The sequence below is a fragment of the Neolamprologus brichardi genome, chromosome 3 (genome assembly GCF_056152115.1).
Source record: "Neolamprologus brichardi isolate AB-2024 chromosome 3, ASM5615211v1, whole genome shotgun sequence".
NCBI classification, from domain to species: domain Eukaryota; kingdom Metazoa; phylum Chordata; class Actinopteri; order Cichliformes; family Cichlidae; genus Neolamprologus; species Neolamprologus brichardi.
The window spans coordinates 13,140,970-13,163,942 of record NC_142106.1 but is presented as its reverse complement, the minus strand read 5'-3'; the positions used below and the strand labels follow the sequence as shown (position 1 = coordinate 13,163,942).

At 39.5% G+C, this 22,973-nt stretch overlaps 2 protein-coding genes and 1 non-coding gene across 3 annotated transcripts; 2 read left to right on the top strand and 1 right to left on the bottom strand.

Annotated features, from left to right (window-relative positions):
* Positions 1 to 1,648: 1,648 nt before the first annotated feature.
* On the top strand, positions 1,649 to 5,415 carry LOC148103550 (coxsackievirus and adenovirus receptor-like). Its single transcript, XM_087838777.1, has 4 exons — positions 1,649 to 1,727; positions 3,751 to 4,104; positions 4,188 to 4,527; positions 5,283 to 5,415. Exons 1-4 carry the CDS (start codon positions 1,649 to 1,651, stop codon positions 5,413 to 5,415), a joined length of 906 nt encoding a protein of 301 aa, XP_087694903.1.
* Positions 5,416 to 14,280: 8,865 nt separating this feature from the next.
* trnar-acg (transfer RNA arginine (anticodon ACG)) lies at positions 14,281 to 14,353 on the bottom strand. The gene has a single exon. It is a non-coding gene; the product is annotated as a tRNA-Arg (tRNA).
* A 2,374-nt stretch (positions 14,354 to 16,727) lies between these two features.
* On the top strand, positions 16,728 to 19,189 carry LOC148103549 (programmed cell death 1 ligand 1-like). The gene is made up of 3 exons (XM_087838867.1): positions 16,728 to 16,800; positions 18,555 to 18,914; positions 19,065 to 19,189. Exons 1-3 carry the CDS (start codon positions 16,728 to 16,730, stop codon positions 19,187 to 19,189), a joined length of 558 nt encoding a protein of 185 aa, XP_087694993.1.
* The last annotated feature ends 3,784 nt before the right edge of the window (positions 19,190 to 22,973 follow it).

Here is a 22,973-nt window from a genome sequence, read left to right as displayed (position 1 = left end):
GGATTTGACTCAGAGTGTGTCTGAAGGAAGAAATGTAACCTGCTTCCATTATATGGAATCAGGTTTGACTCAGGCAACAAGCCACATTTTTAATCATTACACTGAATTCATTACTTATTTAAATTAATGAAATAACAAATTTAAATCATAAATCACAAGCCAGAATCAGACCTGAGGGGCAGCGAGGAGGTCAGAGGTCACCTAGATGTAAGGCAGGTGTAAGATGTGTGTGGGTAAGCAATAGTGAGTGTGTGGTTGGAGAGGGCTCTATGCCGGGAGATGACGCTCCAAACGTCAAATGACAGAAATGTTACATTCACCACTGAACGAGTGTCCCACACAGAAACACACACAGACTAACCCATGTGTGTGTGAGCACAGACACACAACGACACAGATGCACAGAGATATTAGGTTGTTGGATTAAATGCTTATAGGGACGTTTTCTTGATGTTTGTTAAAGTAAAAACTGGATAAATTGAGTACGTTCTCCTAAATCGACTTCAAAAACACAACATTTATGTCACAGAAGGCCAAGAGACAGATTTTAAATTAAATGTGGATGTGTACACGAGAGCCTGCGAAGCTCCTGCAGACTATAAACACAGCATCGTCTGGGACCTTTAGAGGACTGAATCATCTGTGCTGCTGGAGCTGCTTAATAATAACGTTCTGCAGTCTACATGTTTCCATGGTACCGCTCATTCAAACAGCTGATGTGGATTTATTGTGCTTGAAACTACAAGGTGGTCAACATGGACTACAAAAATATCATCTTTGCTTTTATAAAACATGATAATATTCTGCTTTTGGCACATAAAAACCCAACTTCCTCACTAAATTGGACTTGTGTTTATTTCAATAAGAGATTGATATTAACCTCTACTTTTATACTTCTGTAGGTTCTTCATCATTTTCTTTGCCCTGCTGTGTGATACAGTGTATTATTTCCGCCTCACCCAAACCTTCAGACAGAAAGCTGTTCAGCCTCTGCCCTCATGTTGCAACATGTTCTCACCCCATTACGTAATATACCGACACTATGTGACAAGCTGCCCCTAAACTTCTCTCATACTCAGAAAACACCCAGTCATTACTGAAACTGCTGGAGTTTCTCCGGCGGTGTCACAGCTCCCAGCAGCGTCAGTGCTTCCTTTATATATCTTTAGTAAAAACACCACAAAGTCAGATTCAGAGATTAAAGTTCTCGGTAATATTTGGAATACACAGAATACTTTTAATTGTGCTTATTCTCACGTGTTACCGAACAAATTATTTCAACAAACTGAGGACATTTGGCCTGACAATAAATTTGTATCCTTCTGTAACTTTACTGTATAAAGAGCTAAAACCTCAACAATTTCTTGAGTAATAAGTCATTATAAGAAGTGTTTGTGAACTAAAACAGAAAAATGAGGGACACTGTTTGTCTGTAATTTGGAAAGCCCAGTGCGCGCTCATGACGCAGGGCAAACCTGTCGGGGAAACCTCGGGGGCGCCCAGTAGGCGTTGCTGGGGGCGGTGCTAATTAAATGACACAATACAAGTTTAAAGGAGAAAGTTTAGAGCTCAGTCATCACTCATTGTGGTTTCAGGTGTCTCCGACTGAGATTTTAGGTTTTGTTGAGCGTGTTAGTGCAGAGAGATCATGGCCAGGCTGAACCTGCTCCATCATGCACTCCTCTGGACTCTGATGTGTCTCTTTTTTCTAGTTTCTGCCTCTGAAGGTAAGCAGGTGTTACTGTTATAATACAGGTGAGCTTAACCATAGTTTTGTCTGACCTGATAAAACAGACCCACGTTTATTTGCTTCATACTGTATAGGAATTTCTTTCACCTAGATATTAATGACATTATGTTATTGTATTAACATGTCTGACACTCATACTGTAAGACAAATGGTAGGGGGTGTAGCAAGGATGTTTGGGGGAAACAGGAACTCCAGAGGACCAGTCTTTTGTCTCTTCTGGGAAGTAGCAAGGGAGTGTGAACCTTAAGGTGTGAAACAGCTGTGTACTGCCTTTGTTCCTGGAGAAGGTATTTAACTGAGAGCCATGCTAGGCTCAGTGAGACTCTGCTGACCGTCTGTCCCGCGGTCATGGGGGACTTCATCAAGCTTGGTTGTCTGTTGTCTTTGTGTGCTTGGATTAAAGAATGTTAGCTACCGCTCACCGCTCGTCTGCAGGCTTTATTTAAGTGGAAAACTTCCACAACAATACAAAACAATGTATTTTATTGAACAAACACCTGCTTGTGTCAGATGATCACCAGTTTAAACAGTGTGTTAATTCAGTTCCATGTAAAAAAGACTGAACATGTGTGCGGGTGAAGGAGAGTGTGTGCTGATCTGATCCACGGCATCACAGACAAAGAGTCTGTTTATGATGTCACAGTAACACACACATGTGTTTATAGTGTATTTATTCTAAATCAGTGACAGCAGTGTTGTCTGCAGATGACATTAACATTTGCATGAACTGGTGATTTTTCTTGGACTGAATGTGAGGATGCAGGTTTGGTGATCAGAGGCAGATGTGACTTTAACTATTGTAGCGGCAACCTTCGGTCCTTCTTTGCCGTTTCTGCAGGACGTAAAGTTTCTGACTCGTGCTCTTGTTTAGTAGCTTGGATGCCTTCTGGTAGCAAAAACGAGGCGAAGGAAAAAAGGGGCAAAACATTTATTTTCCATACAAATCGAAAGGTACAAAACAAATGCCTCTGGTGGGAGCTCCGTTTACATTCCCTTTATGTTACAACAAAAAATAACATTAAAACGACGACGGTCAGAAAACTGTTGCTCCACGTCCTGCTTGCTTACCTAACCTTTTTACCCACACCCCTCCGCATGCGGGCCAAATACACACACCCTTAACGACACCTATCAACACTTTACAACAACAACAGACTAACAAAGCAGGATTAATTTATGGAGCACAGCCTATTACATTACAACATAAAATGATCAAGATTATAATAGAAACTTAAAGATCTTGACAAATACTTAAATATGCCATGATGTAACTGAGTAAAATATTGGCCTGGACTTGGCTCCAACAACTATAAAGCTGTTTGTTTCACAGTGAACACTCTGTTTTTATAATCTTCATTTTAGTGCCATTAATCCTGCACTTTATTCAGAAATATATTCTTTTTTTTTCACTTTTAGATGTGTTAGCCGTTGTTATTTGCTATCTACTTTGTTAATATTAATCATTTTTGCAGCTAATTATTAATCAGTTTTCTCCCCTTCCCTTTCTTTATTTGTCCTTTTCCTATCCCCTGGTCATGTCTGTAATAACTACCCAAATAAAATAGATGAAATAAATAAAATCTTACTTAAAATAAGAAAAAATAGACGAAAATTAACTTCATTTTATTAAGAAATGACTTATTTGCCATGACTGTGCTGTTGTATCGTGTGTTCTACTTGACCTCTGCTGGCAATTCTAGTGTTGATGGATTTTTCCCATGAAAGATGGATCTGAATGTGACTGAGAAATAACCCTGTAAATAAAAGATGTAAGGACAATCCAGGCCTTAAACCTGTCCCGTGAGCCGTAACTCTCTATGATAACAAACACCAGAGATTTATTGATTCATTTCTGCATCCAGTGGTCTCTGTTTTTAGCTCATCATGATGATCAGTGCTGCACAGAAGAGTAGAAAAGCACTATATAAGAACCACTCCAAATAAACAATTGCACTTTGGATCTTTGACCTCTCCATGATCCATAGTTTCCTCTGTTTCAGGGATAAACACCACAGCTGGACAGGACGTCACTCTGACATGTCGAGCTCCAAACAACAACATCATTGTTGTTGTAGAGTGGAGCAGAGCTGATCTGGAGTCAGAATATGTCCTTTTGTACCGGGACGGTCACTTTGTTCTAGATAACCAGCATCCATCTTTTAAGAACCGGGTGGATCTGCAGGACAGACAGATGAAGGATGGAGACATGTCTTTAATTCTGGAGAATGTGACGATTAATGACACTGGAACATACGAGTGTCGCATCTTCACGAGAGGAGCGAACTGCAGGAAGGGAGCTCATCTGAAGACTGACCCCATCAGCATCATCCACCTGAGTGTTGTTGATCCTCCAGGTGAGTGAGTAGAGTTGAGTAAAAGTGAACAGTTATACTTTGTCCTTTGTAACCTCTCTGCTCTGTGTTATTTCCTATTTCAGACAAGAAAATCATCACAGCTGAGTCTGGACAGAAAGTCACTCTGACATGTCGAGCTCCAAACAACAACATCGTAGTTGTGAAGTGGAGCAGAGCTGACCTGGAACCAGAATATGTCCTTTTGTACCGGGATGATCTGTTTGTTCCAGATAACCAGCATCTATCTTTTAAGAACCGGGTGGATCTGCAGGACAGACAGATGAAGGATGGAGACGTGTCTTTGATTCTGAAGAATGTGACGGTTAATGACACTGGAACATACGAGTGTCGTGTCTTCATGAGAGAAATACGCTCATGGAAACCCATCAGCATCATCTACCTTCATGTTGTTCCTCCAGGTGAGTGAGTAGAGTTGAATGTGTGTGTGATCAGAGGTGAAGCTGCTTCCTGGTTGTTGATGTTTGTTTCTAAAGATGTTGTTGATGAGACTTTGTAGAAAGCAGCTGGTCTGAGTGATGTGATCAGAGTGCAGTAGATAATGTCTGACAGCAGTTTGAAGAGGAAATGGATTCTGTTCTGTTCTTCACTCATCACCTACCTGACAGCTGACACCTCACACCTGTTTCTCACCTGCAGGTCAGACAGGAGGACACACAGAGGATGGAGGGAACGAGGCTGGAGTTGGTAGGAATCATCATGGTGGACCGGTAGTTTTTGGTTTGCTACTTGCTGTGATCATTGTTGTGGTTGCTGTTGTGATCTTTAAACAGTAGAAGAAGGCTCTTCCTCTTCATGATGAAGAAGCAAAGCAAAGAAGGAGATGATCTGAAAGCGCCATGACAGGAGAGAGAGAGAGCACATTAAAAACAATATAAAAAAGATAGATAGACGAGGTTTCCTTCATGAGGAGAACAAACAGAATATAAACCAGTGTGTTTGCAGTGAATGTGTCAGGTCTGAGCTGCTGTGTGGACCAGTTAGAGAGCAGCAGCTGGATCCCAGTGGTTGGACTGGTGGACGACTTCAGTGAGGAGTCGATGACATTTGGCTCTGGTAGAAACTCTGCACACACAAACACAGCAGCTGCCTTTCCCATTTCTTTCATTTTTTTCATTTTTTTTCTCACCTATAAACAGGTGAGAAAAAACGGACACCAGGCGGCCTGGAGGAGTCATTAGAAGGCATCATGGACTCTTAGCTGGTCTAATTTTTTTATTGTCCCTGCTGGCTTTTTTGATCTACAGAAGACATAAGAAGCACAATCAGGAGTCACAATCAACGTCCAGCTGAAAAGCAGCCTCTCTGGAATGTTTAAGCTTTTTTGAGCTGATCTGTGAGAGTTTCTATCTTAGTGGTGACATTCGAGGTAAAGACTTGTACTTATAATAATAATAATAATAATAATAATAATAATAATAATAATAATAATAATAATAATAATAATACATTATTGTTACTACTGAAGTGGCTCTCATACATGTCATCAGCCTCAGTCATGTGACATGTGTCATGTGAATTGATGCTAAACTCAGAGCTTTGTCATCTGTTTCGTTTTTAGGTGACGAGGCAGAAAAAATCTAAATCAGTTTCCTGTTTCAGTCTTGAAAAAAGTCAAATCTGACACTTTGACAAAATAAAACTATGCTTGTTATATATAATGTATAAATGTAATTATTTATATTGGTATAGTATTTATTTAATCAGAAAAACACACTTTTTTTCTCTTCTGTACTTTTCAAAAATACTTTTCCAGTATTTAGTCTTACTTTACTTTGTACTGTACTTTACTCTGAAGTGCCCTGATCTGACCCATGCTGTGGTTTTTACACTGTAAAAGAAAAAGTTAATTAAGCGATGCTTGTGTTTTATAATGAGATGAAGTGTTTTGTAAGTATCTGAAGGTATCCTGTAACTCGAGCTGACAGATTCATGCAGCATTGACACTAAAATGACTTCTTGTATAAAATCATGGATGTATGCTTTTGTAATCTTCAGAATTTCTACAAAAAATTTGTTTGTGAAATTTCATTTTATTCTATAAACGGGTAAGTGAGAAGTGTTGAATGTTTTATCAGATTTTGAATGAAAGCTTTAGCACTGTACACATTAAAATATATTTACTCTATACTTGAACATTTTTCTTCATTTGTAATTGTGCTGAACGAGTTTTCCCACCAACGATGTGGAGATCCAACTTTTTTCAGTCCAATTAAAATCAATGCATTCAAAAGGATCCTCTGGAAAAGAGTGGAATTCTCGGACCAGAGTTTAATACACTGACAGCAGGAAAAAGTGTCTGGAGTGACTCCTGGAAACTCCAGTGGAGACAGACGACTGGACGGCCCACTCGGAGTCACCAGCGAAGACAAAGAGGTGCTGGTATGGGAATTTCTTTTACCTAGGTATTAATTACATTATGTTATTGTATTAACATGTCTGACACTCATACTGTAAGACAAATGGTAGGGGGTGTAGTAAGGATGTTGGGGGGAAACAGGAACTCCAGAGGACCAGTCTTTCATCTCTTGGAGGACTCTGGGAAGTAGTAAGGGAGTGTGAACCTTAAGGTGTGAAACAGCTGTGTACTGCCTTTGTTCCTGGAGAAGGTATTTAACTGAGAGCTATGCTAGGCTCAGTGAGAACTCTGCTGACCGTCTGTCCCGCGGTCATGGGGGACTTCATCAAGCCTGGTTGTATGTTGTCTTTGTGTGCTTGGATTAAAGAATGTTAGCTACCGCTCACCGCTCGTCTGCAGGCTTTATTTAAGTGGAAAACTTCCACAACACACTGCAGAGTCCTCAGCGGGAACAGACACAGGGCCGGTGCTAATTTAAAAAATCAAGTTGTTCAAAGTAGAAAAATATTTGAATATGTATTAATTTTATAGCATTTTGTGAGCATAAACATGCTTTTTTCCCAAAAACAAGCTGAGATGGAGTTTTACTGTTTTTCCGTCACTGCACAAAACAATAATAATGCATAAAAATCACTGTTAATTATTGTTATACATTTAACAGTAATGATGGTAAGAAAATAAATCAGGTGGCATGTATTATTTTGGGAAAAAATTGAGGATTTTATATCTTTGTAAATCATTATAATTATGTGATCTAACTGCTATTTAAAGGGTTAAAATTCTGAATTTGAATGAAATTTTGACTGAAATGTTGCTGAACTCTGATGGATGTGTTGTTTTACTTTGTCAACAAGACTGTGGTAACAAAATCAACTTGCTGAAGATCTCCTTTGAAAATCATGAGACAAAGTAAAAGACGCGTCCATCAGAGTTCAGCAACATTTCAGTTTGATTAAATTAAAGTTTTTTTAAACTACACAGGGATTTATTTTCTCATGTATTACATGAAAAAAAAAGTATTACAACACATTTGCTTCATGTACAGGGTTTCCAAATAAGTTTTATTTCAAGTAAACTAATACATTTGATTCAGGTAAAACAGATCGTTACATTTGTTCTTGTCTTCTAAAAAGTTTTATTTCATGTAAAGCATTTCCAAGGCTGTTAGCCACATTGTCCTATATTGAACTTATTTACAGTGTGTCAAAACAACAACAACAACAAAACCACTAAACTAAACTAACCCCCCTTGTTTAGAGGTGATCGTCAGTTTGCTGGATTGTTACAGACGCTGAGAGTGAGAGAGATCATGTTCTACATTACTTTAAAAGTGATTTTCTAAGCTGCTGATGCATGAAACACTTTCCATAGAAACATGGATCAACTCTGTTTATGGCATTGAGTGTTAAATTGTGACAGTTTCAATAAAGCCTGCAAAATTCTTGCATTTACACAGGGGAGCAAAGAAAAGTTAGACGTTGGTTGTACTATTGAAAATCAATTCAATAAAAAAAAAATAAAAAATACAATTAAACAGACATGAAGAAGAATGTGTTTGTAAAACTAGCGGTAAAGTGTGGGAACTATAAGGCAGACTGTTTCTGCTATCAAAACAGTTTGTGTTGTTAATCCTGAATGCTTCACAACATTTTACTCCACACACATCTGGAAAATCGCATAGTTTGACAATAAATATCCCAGTAAAGACGCTTCATTTCTTAAGAAATATGCAGAGGGAGTGATCTTTATCAAAAGTAGAAGTTATATCTGTAGCTAAACTTTTGTACACAAAAACTTTAAAAATCTAGAGTGTGTGAGGTTGTGTAAGTAAGGGGTGGCTTGCCCTTCTCGCCCTCCTGTGACAAACCATCCGTTGGATCATGGATTTGATACCTCAGCATTGTGAAAGTGAGCTCCTGGCTGAGCATAAGATTTCTTCTTACAACTTAGAATCTCACTTCTAAATGAAATAAAACATGTTTTTTCTAAGTATGGCTAATGTGTACTTTGACTTCTAAGTGTGACGGGTGCACAGCTGCGAGCTGGTGAGGCAAAAGCATCAGTAGAAGCAGTAGCAGTCTCAATAGCAACAGCAGCAGCAGAGGTAACCCCGCTAGGTTGTGCATCAGAAATCAGCAGCAGCAGCAGCGTCTGCACAGTTAGCATCAGTAACAACAGGCTCAGAATGAGCTGGACAAGGTTTTGTAGATGTTGCAGATGTTGATGCAGGCACACTATTAAGTCTTGCAAGAATATTGTCAAATTTCTTGTTTGTTTCTTCACACCACCGTTTAAAAGCCTCAAAGTCATCCCGTCTAGCAGGAGTGGAGGTACCGTCATTACGTTTAAATAATTTATTAGGAGGGTCCATGGTCTGGGTTTTAAAAGTCAGATCATGCATTAGACGTCTGGTGAACATGTCTAATACAGTACACATTTTGCTTGTAATCCCAGTTAGAGCATCGGTTATTTCTTGCATGTGTGCCGTACAGGCTTGGTGGTGTTGGTCGAGTTTAGCTTCAATCGACCGTAATTTATCAAGTATTTGATCTGTATGACTCTGTTCAGCAGGCTGTGCGTCTGCAACGTTCATGCAAGCGCCACACGCCGCTGATATTTGAGAGTCTGTTCTGCCACCTTCTTCAAAATCTATGTGTGAATCGTCGCTACTTCGGATACATTCTGGTGTGGTGGGTATGTGACCTAGATCGAAATCTGATGCACTCGAAGTCATGACTGAAATCAGGAGGCAGCCACTCACTCGCGGGTGTTGCTGGTTTGTTGAAGAACTGCAGTCTGTGAAGATAGACACGTGTTAAAACATTTTATGTATGCCTCTAGCCGTTTCAAACAGAATAAGCGTGTCTCTTTTTTAAAATTTATTTTATTTATATATGACCATGCTTACCTTGTATTGTGCGTTATTCCTGGCGGCCCTGCTTCTGCACTCACACGGTGCTTTGGCGTAGCTCTGCAGGTGTAAAACGGTCAGTCTTAGAACATTTGTAATCATTTCACCCCCCCCCCCCTTTTTTTTTTTAAATACACGTCTATACAGACAGTTTATACACACCTGTTGTAAGGTTTGACTCTGTGGTCACGGTGTCTGAATGTTTTTCTGCTCAGTTTGTTAATCCTGGAACAAATCAGAGAAAAAAAACGTTGTTATTACATACATGTCCGCGTTATAAAGAACTATGTTCGTGTTGATGATCGTAAAGAAAATGGTCTGCTCCGCTGCAGGATCCTGACGCGAAAACGAGTTTCGGGCTCTGAGGGAGCTTTATATAGGATGGGTGTTTCCAAAAACAATAGATGGTGTCGATAAGTCTGGGATCGATACACCTACAAGCATCAGCTTGTTGTGCAAGTTTAAAACAATGAGGGTGGGGCTCGCAACTGGCCAAGATAAGGAGCCACTGATACTGGCTATAGACAATAGCAACCCCCCATCTGGCTACAGACAATAGCAACCCCCCCATCTGGCTACAGACAATAGCAACCCCCCATCTGTGCAGCTTTTGCCTTCTCGAGGAATTACAAAAGAGCCGATACAGGCCACTTCAGACAATAGGCGGGGTCCCCGCTCGACAGGTAGCTACACCGGTCGGCTTTTACCTTTTCCTAAGAAATTACAACAATTACGCGGTGGGCTTTTGCGTTCCTGAACAAATTCAAACAATTAGCCAGCTGTCGAAAGATGGATGGGGCTTGTGCGACTGGTTTTTAGAAGTACCACTGCAGCATTTATTTCTTAATGGGATGAATGTTATTTGTGATCACCCATTGTGTTAAAAAAAAAAAATAGCAGGGTCAGAAACCGTACAGAAGAATTCCAGTTTGAGCCGTTTTTTAAATAAATAAAAATATGTGCATCATGCTGAGACATCACAAAATTAGTGTGATTAAAACATAATTGGTTTGAAAGAGCGATACTGGCCGCAGCATTATTTTCTAAAGGGGTTGAATGTTATTTGTGATCACTTATTGCGTTAAAAAAAAACACAACAGGCTCTGTCTCCCTATTGGATCAACATTCCGAAATCCCGATTTTTAAATAAAATGATCGCATCACCGTAAGTGTTCATAAGTGTTTCATTTGCGTTTAATTTAATGAAACCATTATGTGTTTTAATTAAACTGATTTTAAGAATCGCATATGTCTCAGCGTACATAGATTATTTAGTGTAACTAGTTTAGGAGCATTTCACTTTCTTTTGCGCTCCGAAAGAGACAGAGCCTAGTAGTTTTTAAACAGAATAACATTTATCCCTTTAGAAATAAACTTTTCTTGTGATACTTCTAAAAAAACACATATTCACACCTAGTCACTCGTCAATGTTCCTTTAATGCAACTAACCCTATAATTTCTATAAGCGAACACGTGGGACTAATAAAGGTTATTTTATCTTAATTCCTGCAACAGTAAGACTCAATGACTATACGCGGGGTTACAGGTGGGGCCGCAACAGTCAGCAAAACAAGTCATAAAAAACAATACATGCTGTTTCCATATCACGAGCATCCCAAAACACAATGTTCACATAGAAAGGTGCACTCCCCAAATGCACCTCCATAGTTTCCACCTTTTTTTTTCTTTACAGCCTGCTCTTTATCTCTGCATGTCAGAGGCCAACTGAAACCAAGTCCACCTACATATAAAACACCTCATCAGACACACGGTATTTTCCTCAGCACTTCACAACTGCCCTCACGATCACGGCATCCGCGAATTTAACCACGCCTCATTCTACAGATCTATGTGGGTTTCCTATCTTTAGGTGATGCGTTCATTTTATTTATTTATTTATTTTAAATAAATAAATAAATGGTTCTAATAGGACTTTCTTCTGCATGGGAAAACTCGTGTTTCACGGCTTCTCATGAGAGTTTAAATTTCGGAATCGTGATCAATAGGTAGACGGAGCACGTCAGTTTTTAAACAGAGTACCGCAAATAACATTCAGCGTTTAGAAAAAAAAAAAACTCTTCATTGTTCTGCCCATTTAGAAATCAGCGATTGTTTCAACCGAAGGCTTCCTCAGCGGGTGGGGGATGCGGGGCTGTTGCAAAGCAGAAGGCCGCGGGGTATCTCCTTTGAACCTTTTCGGGCCCCAGACACGGCGGTGTGAGGTAGTTACACCGCCGTGTCTAGAGGAAAAAAAATCATTGATACTGTTAATTATTGCTATACGTTTAACAGCATGTATTATTTTGGGGAAAAACAAGGATTTTATCTCTTTGTAAATTACAACAATTATGCGATCTAACTGCTATTGAAAGGGTTAAAATTCCGAATTTGAATGGAATTTTGATTTTCATGACCAGCACTGATGCTAATTTAAACAATCAAGTCAATGAAAGTGGAATTTAGTTTTAATATATATACATTTTGCATTTTGCAAACGTAACTGTGGGGAGGCCATTTTTGGCCACGAACAAGCTGAGAGGAAGTTTTTTATGTTTTTTCTCTCCCTGCACCAAAATAACTTTGCATAATAATCAGTGTTGATGTGAATCAATTACACGTACCAGACTCTACTATTATTAATACAAGAAATTCCAGTAGCACTGCAAATATTTCAAAATGTGAGTTTTAAGTGGTCTTCGAACAACTGCATTGTACAAACAAACTGGTGTTTAAAGGGTTAAAAATGTAAAACGTTATGACTATTTTGTGTTTATGAAAAGAACTGATGTTAGTTAAAAACTTTATGCAGAAACATTTGCAAAAAAAAATAAAGTAAATAATAAAAACAGACCTAATCTGTTGTTGGAAACTTTTGGCCACGGACAAGCTGAAAGGGTCTTCAAACAAACACAGAATGTTTTAATCTTGACGGTGAATTCACAATTTTGCATCTTTTAGACTGTGTGATCCTCTGATTACTCTGAGCTGTTATGCTGTGGTTTTACACTGTAAAAGAAAAAAAGCCTCACAGTATTTGAATGTGACCTCTGACCTCCAGAAGGCCTAAAGGTCCAGCTGTTTCATGTGTATTGAGTTCATTTATTGCTACTAACTCACTGCAGTAAAGCTTCTGATAATCTTTCTGGGTCATGCACAATGATCTTTGTGTCATTGTGTCATTTTCACATTCATATCTAAAACAGCTGTGTAGTGATTAATACATTTGCCTCACAAGTGACAGGTTACTGATTAACTAATCCCTTAAAATAACCAGTGAAATGTGAAAGAATCACCTTAATCCTAAACAGCCTGATGGTCAAAGAAATATTTATTGTCCCCAATGGGAAACTGGTTTGCAGTGTCCACACATCATACAACACAAGAAAACAAAGAAACAAAAGAGAACAGTCCAAATTTCACCAGTAGCAACAACACTTACAGTTCAGAGTTATTGATCATGGAAACAGCAGCAGCTATAAAAGACACTTGATGTCTCTTGGTCTTCACTGCGGACGCTTTATACCGACGACCTGAGGGAAGCAGCTGAAAATCATTAAAGAGAGGATGGTCTGAACATATAATCACACAGGTCACCTTCCTCAGCACCTGCCTGTTATAAAAGTCCACAAACTGAACCTGAGTCCTCCCTGAAATCTGACCAGCCACTTTAACCAGTTTACTAAGTCTGGTCTTATTGGTCAAAGACAAATTACTGTACGCAAAACATTAAAACAGATTCAATAGAAATTTTATTAAAGGGGATAATTTCACATGAAACATTAAAACCTCTTTTAAAAAGTACAGTCACTGTTGGACCTTTTTCACTGTAGCATCAAAGTGTGACTCAAAGGACAGAGCTTTGTCAATGGCTGCAGCCTTTACTACTGTTAGTGCAGGATGATGTTGATGTTTGTTGATCTCTAACGATGGCTGATCACACCAAGAAGCAAACATCCACAACAGGCCCATGAGAATCCTCTTCATCATGAAGGAGACTGACAATGACTGTGTGGTGATGATGATGAGCTGAAGCGATGAGGAAATACAACAGAGTAAACGCACAGAATAGACTGCACACACCCACACAAACATTTGTCACGATTCCAGTCAGTCAGAGGTACGGAGCCTCTTTTATTCAGACGTCTGTGTCACCTTTAACTGTCTGCTCCTCCACCCTCTGCTCTCAGCTTGTTGTTTCGGTGTAGATGTAGTAACAGTAACATATGAGGAACTTTATTCAACACCAGCAGCAGATTTCCTCTGGTTGGTTACAGAAACGTGATTGGTCCATTCTGCTGACTGGAAGCATCAGAGCACCTTTCTTTGTAGACAGATGCTGTTTTTATTTATTTTTTTTTAAATAATTAAATGGCATTTCATAAAATTATTTTGTTTTGCTTATAATAACTTAATATAAATGTGGCTTCATGCTTAGCAAATGAAAGGTTGCTGGTTTGATTCCAGCTATAGACACTAAACCTCTCTGGGATTGTCAGGATGGGTATTTAGTTTAAAACTGCCAAATCAAACATGGAGCTTTAGCAACCTCCCGTGACACGTGGTTGATATGCTATTGCAGGACTTTTGATGTAAGATTTTCTTTAAAAAATAAAAATCAAAAAATCGAAAGACAGCAAATACTTTCAGTGTGGGTGTGACCACACAAGCCTTTATTAAATATAGTAACGTATACTATCAGTCCCGGTGGGGAAATTACCCTCTCTACCATTCACTCAGTGGGCCGCCACTAAGCAGGAGCACCAGGGAGCAGTGTGTAGAGATGGTACTGTGCTCTGAGGTACCTCAGGATAGCAGTTCAGTGGATTCAGACCCCCGACCTTCCGATCACGGGGTGACCACTCTACCACTCCGTGCCCTAAAATGTTTTCGAGCCAGCCAGGAGTCGAACCTAGAATCTTCTGATCCGTAGTCAGACGCGTTATCCATTGCGCCACTGGCCCGTCGCCGGTAGATATAGGTACATAATATGAGTGCAATAAAATGAAACCTTGAATTTCTTATAACCCGTTAAAGAAACTCTCTTAATTCAGGAAAAATTGGCTATTTTAAAACTATAATTTGACTTTTTGGAGCTGTGTGACTTCATCTTTGTTCTGTGCTGAAAGCAGCTTCTTGATTCAGGTTGATTTTGTTTCCTCTGCTGTCTGACAGGGAATGATCCGCACAGACCACGGATGATTTAGTGACACTGTTTGTCACAAGATGTATGAAACACTGTGCGACACACACGACTGAATTCAACATGATACAAACAGATGTTTACAGCTGTAATCACTGATTTTCCACCATAGTCAGGTTAAAATTAGCCTCTGATAGTGAAGCTAAACACCATCACACGGTTAATATAAATTTACAGCTGCTACACTTTTTTTTAACTGTTAAAAACATCACTGTAAACTTCACCACAGTACCGCACTAAGCTGAAGAAAACGGCCTATCTGAACTGATAATTAGTTCTGGTCTGTCAGACATTTTCAACAAGTGCTTTAAATGATTGTGCAGATAATAATCTGGTGTTTCACTGTGTTTCATGAACAGGAGGGATGTTTGCTGTTTGGCACTGATCCAGCAGGACACCTGAGAAAACAGAAAAGCAGCTTCTAAATAAATTGAGCAGAACAGAAACCAACACAATATTAGTCATTTGACTGTAATCTTATGCCTAATCGGTGTATATGCATAAACTCTTTCCCAAGAAACCTGAATTCAAACGTTTCAGACTGTTTGCATTAAAGCGCCCTCTGGTGGAACTCAGAGGGCGCTACAAACCTACAAACTTTAAATCGGGAAGTCCCTCATATATTAATCAGTTTCTGGAGCTCTCAGAAAGTTTTACAAATAAAATCATCCAAAACTTCAAAACACATCATTCAAACTCTAATGTTTATATCAGGAGGTTTTCTTTAACAGTCAATAAATCTATGAAGGAAATCTTTTGTTTGTTTTTGTTGAAATACCAAAAGTGAACAATGCTACCGATAATATAATAGTATGATGACGGTGACAGGTGTGATGTAACCTGAAAGCAGAAGTTAGTTTAGCTGATTTAGGAAAGTGAGTGTTGGTAAGTAGCACCAGGTTAATCTGACTGCAGGTTCAATCATGGCCTGTGCTGCCATCTGCTGAGACAGTTCAGCTGACCTGGAGAGGAAGTAGGAAGAAAAACATTGTCAGTCCGTCTCTTTCATGAGAAGGGACTGGGGAAGAATGAATCCTGTGGTCAAAGGCAGAAGGAAATGAGATCTCTGCTCTCCTTTTAAAAAAGCGTTTTCTCTAATTTCCCTTATATATATTTATTTTTGTGATCCTGCATTTATAAAAGCTCCTCTACGTGAATATTGAGATCGATTACTATCAATCTGTGAGGAGAAATCTATGGAGACATTTAACAGCAAAGTCAACCAATCAGATTATTGATAGGTCTGCATCAAATTACAAAGAACTGTGCACACATTTTGAGAAACTCCTTTGATTTCCTGACAAAAATATCTAAACACCAGTGGCTCCCTGGATCACTATCCTCCTGCTGTGGACCTACTTTATGAAGTCATCGCCATTATTTATGCTTGTGCATTAATTACTTTGTGGTTTTGTTCCAGTGTTTTAGATGTGGTGCCACCAATGATAGAAAAAATTAAACTGCTGGGAGTTTTTGTAACCACAGCTATGCTTTTGCTTTTTTTTTTTTTTTTTTTACTGTATATGTCTGAGCTCTCTCGGCCATGCAAACAGCAAAATGTCACTGAAAGGTAACATGGTTATTATTGGATAAGTTTGCTGTCAAGCAGGGGCAGATCTAGAAGGGTGGGATGGAGTGGCCAGTGCCACCCTAAAATGATCTCTTGCCACCCCAAGTGCCACTCTGGTTTTGCATATGACAGAGTTGTTTAATACAATAAGATAGCATTAGCACTTTGAGCATAGTTACAGTTAACACTGAATATGAATTCTAAAACTGAATATATTGCATACCGTTTGGCTTTGATTTTGCCACCCCATTTGGCTTCCTTGCCACCCTAAGAAAAGTTCTCTAGATCCGCCCCTGCTGCCAAGCATTGACACTGGCTGTGCCAACCGGGATAGTGCAAAAGTTCCCTTCTCCAATTACAGGCGAGGTACTGAGGGTGAAGCAACAGAACTCCTCCCCCTGGTTGGCACAACCAGTGTCAGCGGCACAAATGATTGACAGCATCTTTATCCAAAAACAAGAATGGGCGTGGTAAAGGTTTTAGAAGATAGACTAACCTGAGGTTAGTAACCTCACGAACAATCCACATAACGGGAATCGTGCACTTTGAGTGTGCTTCATGAAACATGTTTACTGTAACATCTCCGTGGCTCTGCTGGACTTTACTGTCTGTCTCCCTCGTGGGCTTTACCTGTGCAGGTGAGTTTGATTTTAAATCCTATCGATTTATTTCTTACACGCTGTTAGATGTTCGAGCTGCTTTAGGTTGGGCCACTCACAGAGAGGACGCAGGTCTCCTGTCAACAAAACTCTTCTGTCATGTGAGGAAGTGGATGTTAGTTTGTAAATGTACTCACACACATTTACATAACAGTTTGTATAATGAAGCTGTGAAGAGAAGAGTCTGCTGTAAAAGACTTTAAAGCGGTGTCAGATAAACATGGACAAACTGCTGTAAAGGTTTATTATTATTGATTTATTCTTCAGACACTTCTGATAATAGAAAATCTACATTTACTTCAACCATCACTCCTTAAATCCCCTCAGCTCTGTATGCTTAACATGAATCACTGGTGACCCTCTGTGTAGTAGCTGGATCCCCTTTTCCCAAAAAAGCAGGAACCTGGGTGAACCACCGAAAGCAAAGGTTCCTTATTCTTTGTAGAAATGACTACAAAGAAGTGATTACTTCAGAATAATCTTTTGTGTTCGCAGCAGAATTAAGATGTAAGACGTTCATGTCAATGTAGCTGTTTTCTGTGTTATTGCCAAGACTGCAGTGTCATATTAATGAGTACAGTACATGTTACTGATGTTGGCTGTGCATGTGATTCCCATGTAAATACATTCAGTTGATGAAGATGACAGAGAAGAGGACAATACTGCACATACACAGGCAGGTATTTAGATAAACACTTTATTTATCCACAGAGGGAAACTCACAGGAGCTCATTTAAAAACAAAACCCTTCGGTCATAATTGTAAAAGTACTAAACAGATAGAAATGAGTTCTCACTCAATGTGAACAAAACTACAATTATGTTATCTGGAAACTGTAGAAAAGATTCTGTAGTAAAATTGTTGATAAACAATGTTAAAGTCTGTCTGTAACTATGGAAAATAGTCTAATATAAACCCGACCATGACCTGGATACACTGTGAGGATTCTCTCTTACTGGTATGCTCATCGCAAGATGCAGGTTAAATGGGGAAGCAGTATTTCTGCTTCCTTTGGTGTTAGCAGTGGTGTCAGACAGGGTGGGATTTTGTCTTGAATTTTATTTAATTTATGTGCTGATGACTTTTCCATACAGCTGGCAGCCTGTAACAATGGGGGTATATAAAACGTTGATAAATCATCTTATTTATGCAGATGACCTGGTTGTTTGTAGTCCAACTAGTGCTGACTTACAGGAGCTTCAGATAAACAGCAGGATAATCAGCTAAATTTGAACTGACATACTCTTGAGGTTCATAAAAAGGTGAAATACCTCAGTCACTTTAATACTGATCAAATGAAGGATGATGACATATACAGACAATACTGTAATTTCTATGTGCAGACAAATATATTTGCACACAAATTCAGCTTTTTTCAGATTCTGTTAAAGTGGCTTTGTTTAAAGCATAATGCACACGATCTATACTGCCCCCTTGTGGTCATCTTGCTACAAACAATGTAGCATGCAGAAGCTGTATACTTTACTGGCCACTTAGATTACAATACTTAGAGGAGAGTGGTGAAATCTGAGGCAACACATCTAAAACTTCACATCAACCTTTATGTAAACTTCAGAAAACATCTGCATCATTAAGATTTAGAGAGCACACTAACATTCTGTTTTTGAAGTTCATGGATTGCATAAAATTTAAAGTAAAATTCAAACTAAAACCACAACAACAGGTTTGTTCCAGTTCTCAGAGTGTCTGCTGTCTCTCTGTCTCCTCAACAGGATCATTTGTAGTGAATGTGACTCAGACCTCCTATCAGGCAGAGGAGAACCACAACATCACACTGGAGTGGACGTTCACAGTAGAAACAGGCAGATCCCCCACATATCTAATAATTTACTGTGACCTGATAACTGGTAATAAATCCTCACTCCTGTATCATGTCCACAATGGTGCTGAAGTCTTAGAGTCTCAGGATGAAAAGTTTTCAGGACGAGTTCAGGGTGACAAAGACGCCCTCAGAGAAGGACGAATCAGACTCCAGCTGTGCAGACTCAGGACTGAGGACTCGGGTCAATACAAGTGTAAAGTAAACACAGATTATGGTCTCAGCTCTGCGAGCTGTAGACTCAACGTCACTGGTAAGTTTTAACAAGTCAAAACTGAATGATCACTTTTATATTTACTGGTCTGTTCAACTTTTATGTGCAATGATTGTGATTAACAACTGAAAAACATGAAGTGTTGTTCATGTCAAATATGGTTCTCATTTTATTTGTCTGTCACAGCAGCTGCTTCACCATCACAAGAAGAGAGAGACTGGAAGATTATTATAATTGTCCTGACAGCAGCAGCAGCATTAGTAGCTCTGCTGATGTGCGCTTTACTTTGGACTGTGTTTAGAAAAAAGTGCTAAACTTCTGTACAGCTGTAAACATCCAGAGTCACTAAACCAAGATACTTCCTGCTTTTGACGTCTCCTTCAAGTATAACAAGTTACATGTTGATATGAACTGTGTAAATGAACTGATTCTTATATGTTGCTTTTGTAATTGACCTGAGCATTTAAAATGTTTTATATAAACTTCCTCATTCACACACATTCATACAAGAACCTTTTGTTTGTGTATCTGTTCTATACAAGTCCTTTTTGTATAACACGAATAGATAGAAATATATGTAGATATTAATAATGCTCTATGTTTTACAAACCCCATTTTCAAAAACATTTGGAAACTTTCTAAAACTGCAATAAAAACTAAAATTTGGTCATTCACTTTAACTTTAATTTAACAGGCAAATTAACAGAGAAAAGATTTTCAGTGTTTTTAGCAACAAACTCATTTCTATTTGATAAACACATTTAGAAATTGATGCCTGCAACCCTCTCCAAAAATGTTGGGACAGAAGTAAGTTTCACCTTTTCTTTTAATTTCACGTCTTAATCTTTCTGAAAATGAAGAAACTCATTTTTACAATTGTACAAGTGGAAATTCTTCCTGATTCTTTTCACGAGCGCGATGGAAGCCTCAACTGATGGTGTCTTCGCATATGTGCAAATACTCCACACCATCACAGAGGCTGGTCTTTGCACCTTTCTCTGATAACAGCGTGGAGCTTTTTCTTCTTTGAAACGTTGAATTGAATGTCTGAAGTACTGCTGAGCCCATGTGGCTGTCAGTCAGTTTTTACTGATAATAATAAAAAATGTCTGTGAAAACTTTCAGTGTGGGTTTATCCACACAGGCTGTTTGTTACGTCATTTTGTTTTTAGGCCAAAAAGGAAAGTCTTTTCAGGGTTAAAGTGTTTCTTTTGATTTTAGCTGCCAGCTATTCGTTGTCAGCTAACAGACAATGAGTCACTCTCACATGTGTCAGGTCTTCAGTTACTACCAGAGGGTACAGAGGAAATTTCCTGCAAGAAATAAGCAAAGTGCCCTCATCTAACATGGTACAAATGTTTCTTTTGTTTAGCATCATATTGGCTTTGATACAAAGTAACTCAATTGTCTGGATGGTTTGAGGCTAAGAGACGTGAGACCAACACTAACCCTGTAACACGATAAATTTGTGTTATCTTAACCCTTTATGTTTTAAGTTATGAGTCAAAGAAATGCTTTTAATTTCAGGAACAAAAATGAACTATTTTAAAAACATCATTTGACTTTCGGAGCTGTGTGACCTCTGATTCGTTCTGTGCAAAAAGACGCTTCGTGACTCAGACTGTGCTGGAGGAGACGTAACAGAAAGGGAATCATCCACACAATAGGGGTCAGAAGGAGTGTGAAAAATGTTAAGTTCTTCCTGTACTGTGTGAATATTTGATGATCTGAGTAGAAATTTGTCCTGACATTTAAAAGAACAAGTCAGCAGACAAATACATTAAAATGCAGTGAAGCCAGAATGTTATGCAGATGCTAAATGGGACAAAACTTTTTTTTTTTTTCGTTTCGAAAGACTTTAATGACAAAACATCTTAAATGTGACATCAAAACATCTGGAATAATAATTTAACTCTCAACATCAAAATAAATATTCATTACTGTTTAATTAACAGCGGTTTAATTATGACGGTCAGCTGAGGGGATGGACCAAGAGCCAGGATAAAGATGGATTTTAAACTGAATTATTCAATTATTCAGCAAAGATGCCTCAGAAGATAGAAGATAAATTCTTCTTTGGGAGTTTTGTAGCAATCACAAGAAAAAAGACGAACACAAGAAGTAACAAACCAGGAGCTATCAGCCCATAACGTCCTCTACTGACTCCATCCTCCTTCCCTCCATCCTCTGTGTCTCCTCCTGTCTGACCTGCAGGTGAGAAACAGGTGTGAGGTGTCAGCTGTCAGGTAGGTGATGAGTGAAGAACAGAACAGAATCCATTTCCTCTTCAAACTGCTGTCAGACATTATCTACTGCACTCTGATCACATCACTCAGACCAGCTGCTTTCTACAGAGTCTCATCAACAACATCTTTAGAAACAAAGATCAACAACCAGGAAGCAGCTTCACCTCTGATCACACACACACTCAACTCTACTCACTCACCTGGAGGAACAACACTTTACCTGATGGAGGTTTTTTATGTGTCTAATAGCTTTGCTTATATTAGTAAATGTATTTAAATAACATGTAGTCAAGATGATGGTGGCTTACTGGGCTTAAGCCCGGGTTGTTTTGTTTTGTTTGTCATATTTAGATGCCTGGCTGACAACTGTATAAAACAAAATCTACACACAATATTCGAAGCACATAGAGCACACTGTGGGAATTTACGACTGTGCGTAAATCCCCCCTAATATTGGTATGATCCGAGCTCAGGCACTAAGCGACTGAGCGAGGGGGTGGGGGGAGCTGACCCATATTACGTTACTTGTTTTTCAAGTGAATCAACAAATGGCGAAATGAAAAGCCAAACAAATGCTATTTTTTTAGAGAGTCTTAGCTTACGTGTGTCTATTTCATATTTTCAGTTCTTACCCTCCCCGACTAAATCGGCTTCAGTTATGTACTGAAATATAAGAATGGACATTATAGGGTTCTTTCAAAGAAAAAACTCAGGTAAATGTTATTTTATATATTATGCTTTGTATAATATATATAATATATAGAGAGGCTATGGCAGCTGGACGTCCTCCCGTTTAGGAATGAAAAGGAGGTCACCAGGTCAAAGGAGGACCAGCAGGCAATCGACATCCTTGAATCAAGGACAGTCCGAGTACAGGTAGAGGGAGTGTTAATCCGATTCCGTCAGCATGCTGTGGCTATAAGCAGTGACATAAACGTCATGTTTCATCAGGTACGCCTGCTTCCGGAAGATCAGCCTCTGCTTCGCTTTCTTTGGAGGGATGGACAGCAGGATCACGTGTGAGACCACCGTGAAGGGAATGAAGATGTGTATGAGTCTGTCCACACAGCCTTTTATGTGGACAATTGTCTCCAGTCTCTTACGACTCCCTGCCACGCTAAACAGCTACTGGACAAAATGAGACAGCTACTGGCCAGGGGAGGATTTGAGATACGGCAGTGGGCTAGTAATGTACCAGAGGTGGTGTCCCACCTGCCTACTGCTGCCCGTTCTGACAGCTGTGAGCTCTGGCTGACCTTTAACTAAGCTGATCCACAAGAGTCGATGCTTGGGTTATGTTGGCATTGCCCCACTGATACCTTGGGGTACAAGCATCGCCCAGTCTCCTAAGCAACACCAACTCTTCGCAATATGTACAAGGTGCTTGCCAGCCAGTATGACCCTCTAGGGTTTATCATTCCCTATACCACTAGAGGGAAGATTCTTGTACAATCGATGTGGCAAAAGGAGATGGGCTGGGATGAACCTATCACCGGTGTCCTTCGTGGCACCTGGGCAGAATCGGAAAAGGAGCTACCGTACCTGCAGAAAATTACCTTACCGAGGTGTTATGTGCCACCTGCTACAGACTCTCCGAGTTGCACTTTTGAGCTGCACGTGTTCTATGATGCCTCTGAGAAAGCATATGGATCTGTAGCTTATCTGAGGACCACAGATTGCCACGGACATGTCAGCACTTCATTCCTGTTGGCCAGATCCCAAGTCGCTCCTTGGAAGAGATTGTCCATGCCTCGTCTCGAGCTCAGTGCTGCTCCCACTGGAGCGCAGCTTGCCAAGACTCTCCAAACTGAGCTTACCCTACCACTGCAGAATACCATCTTGTGGACTGACT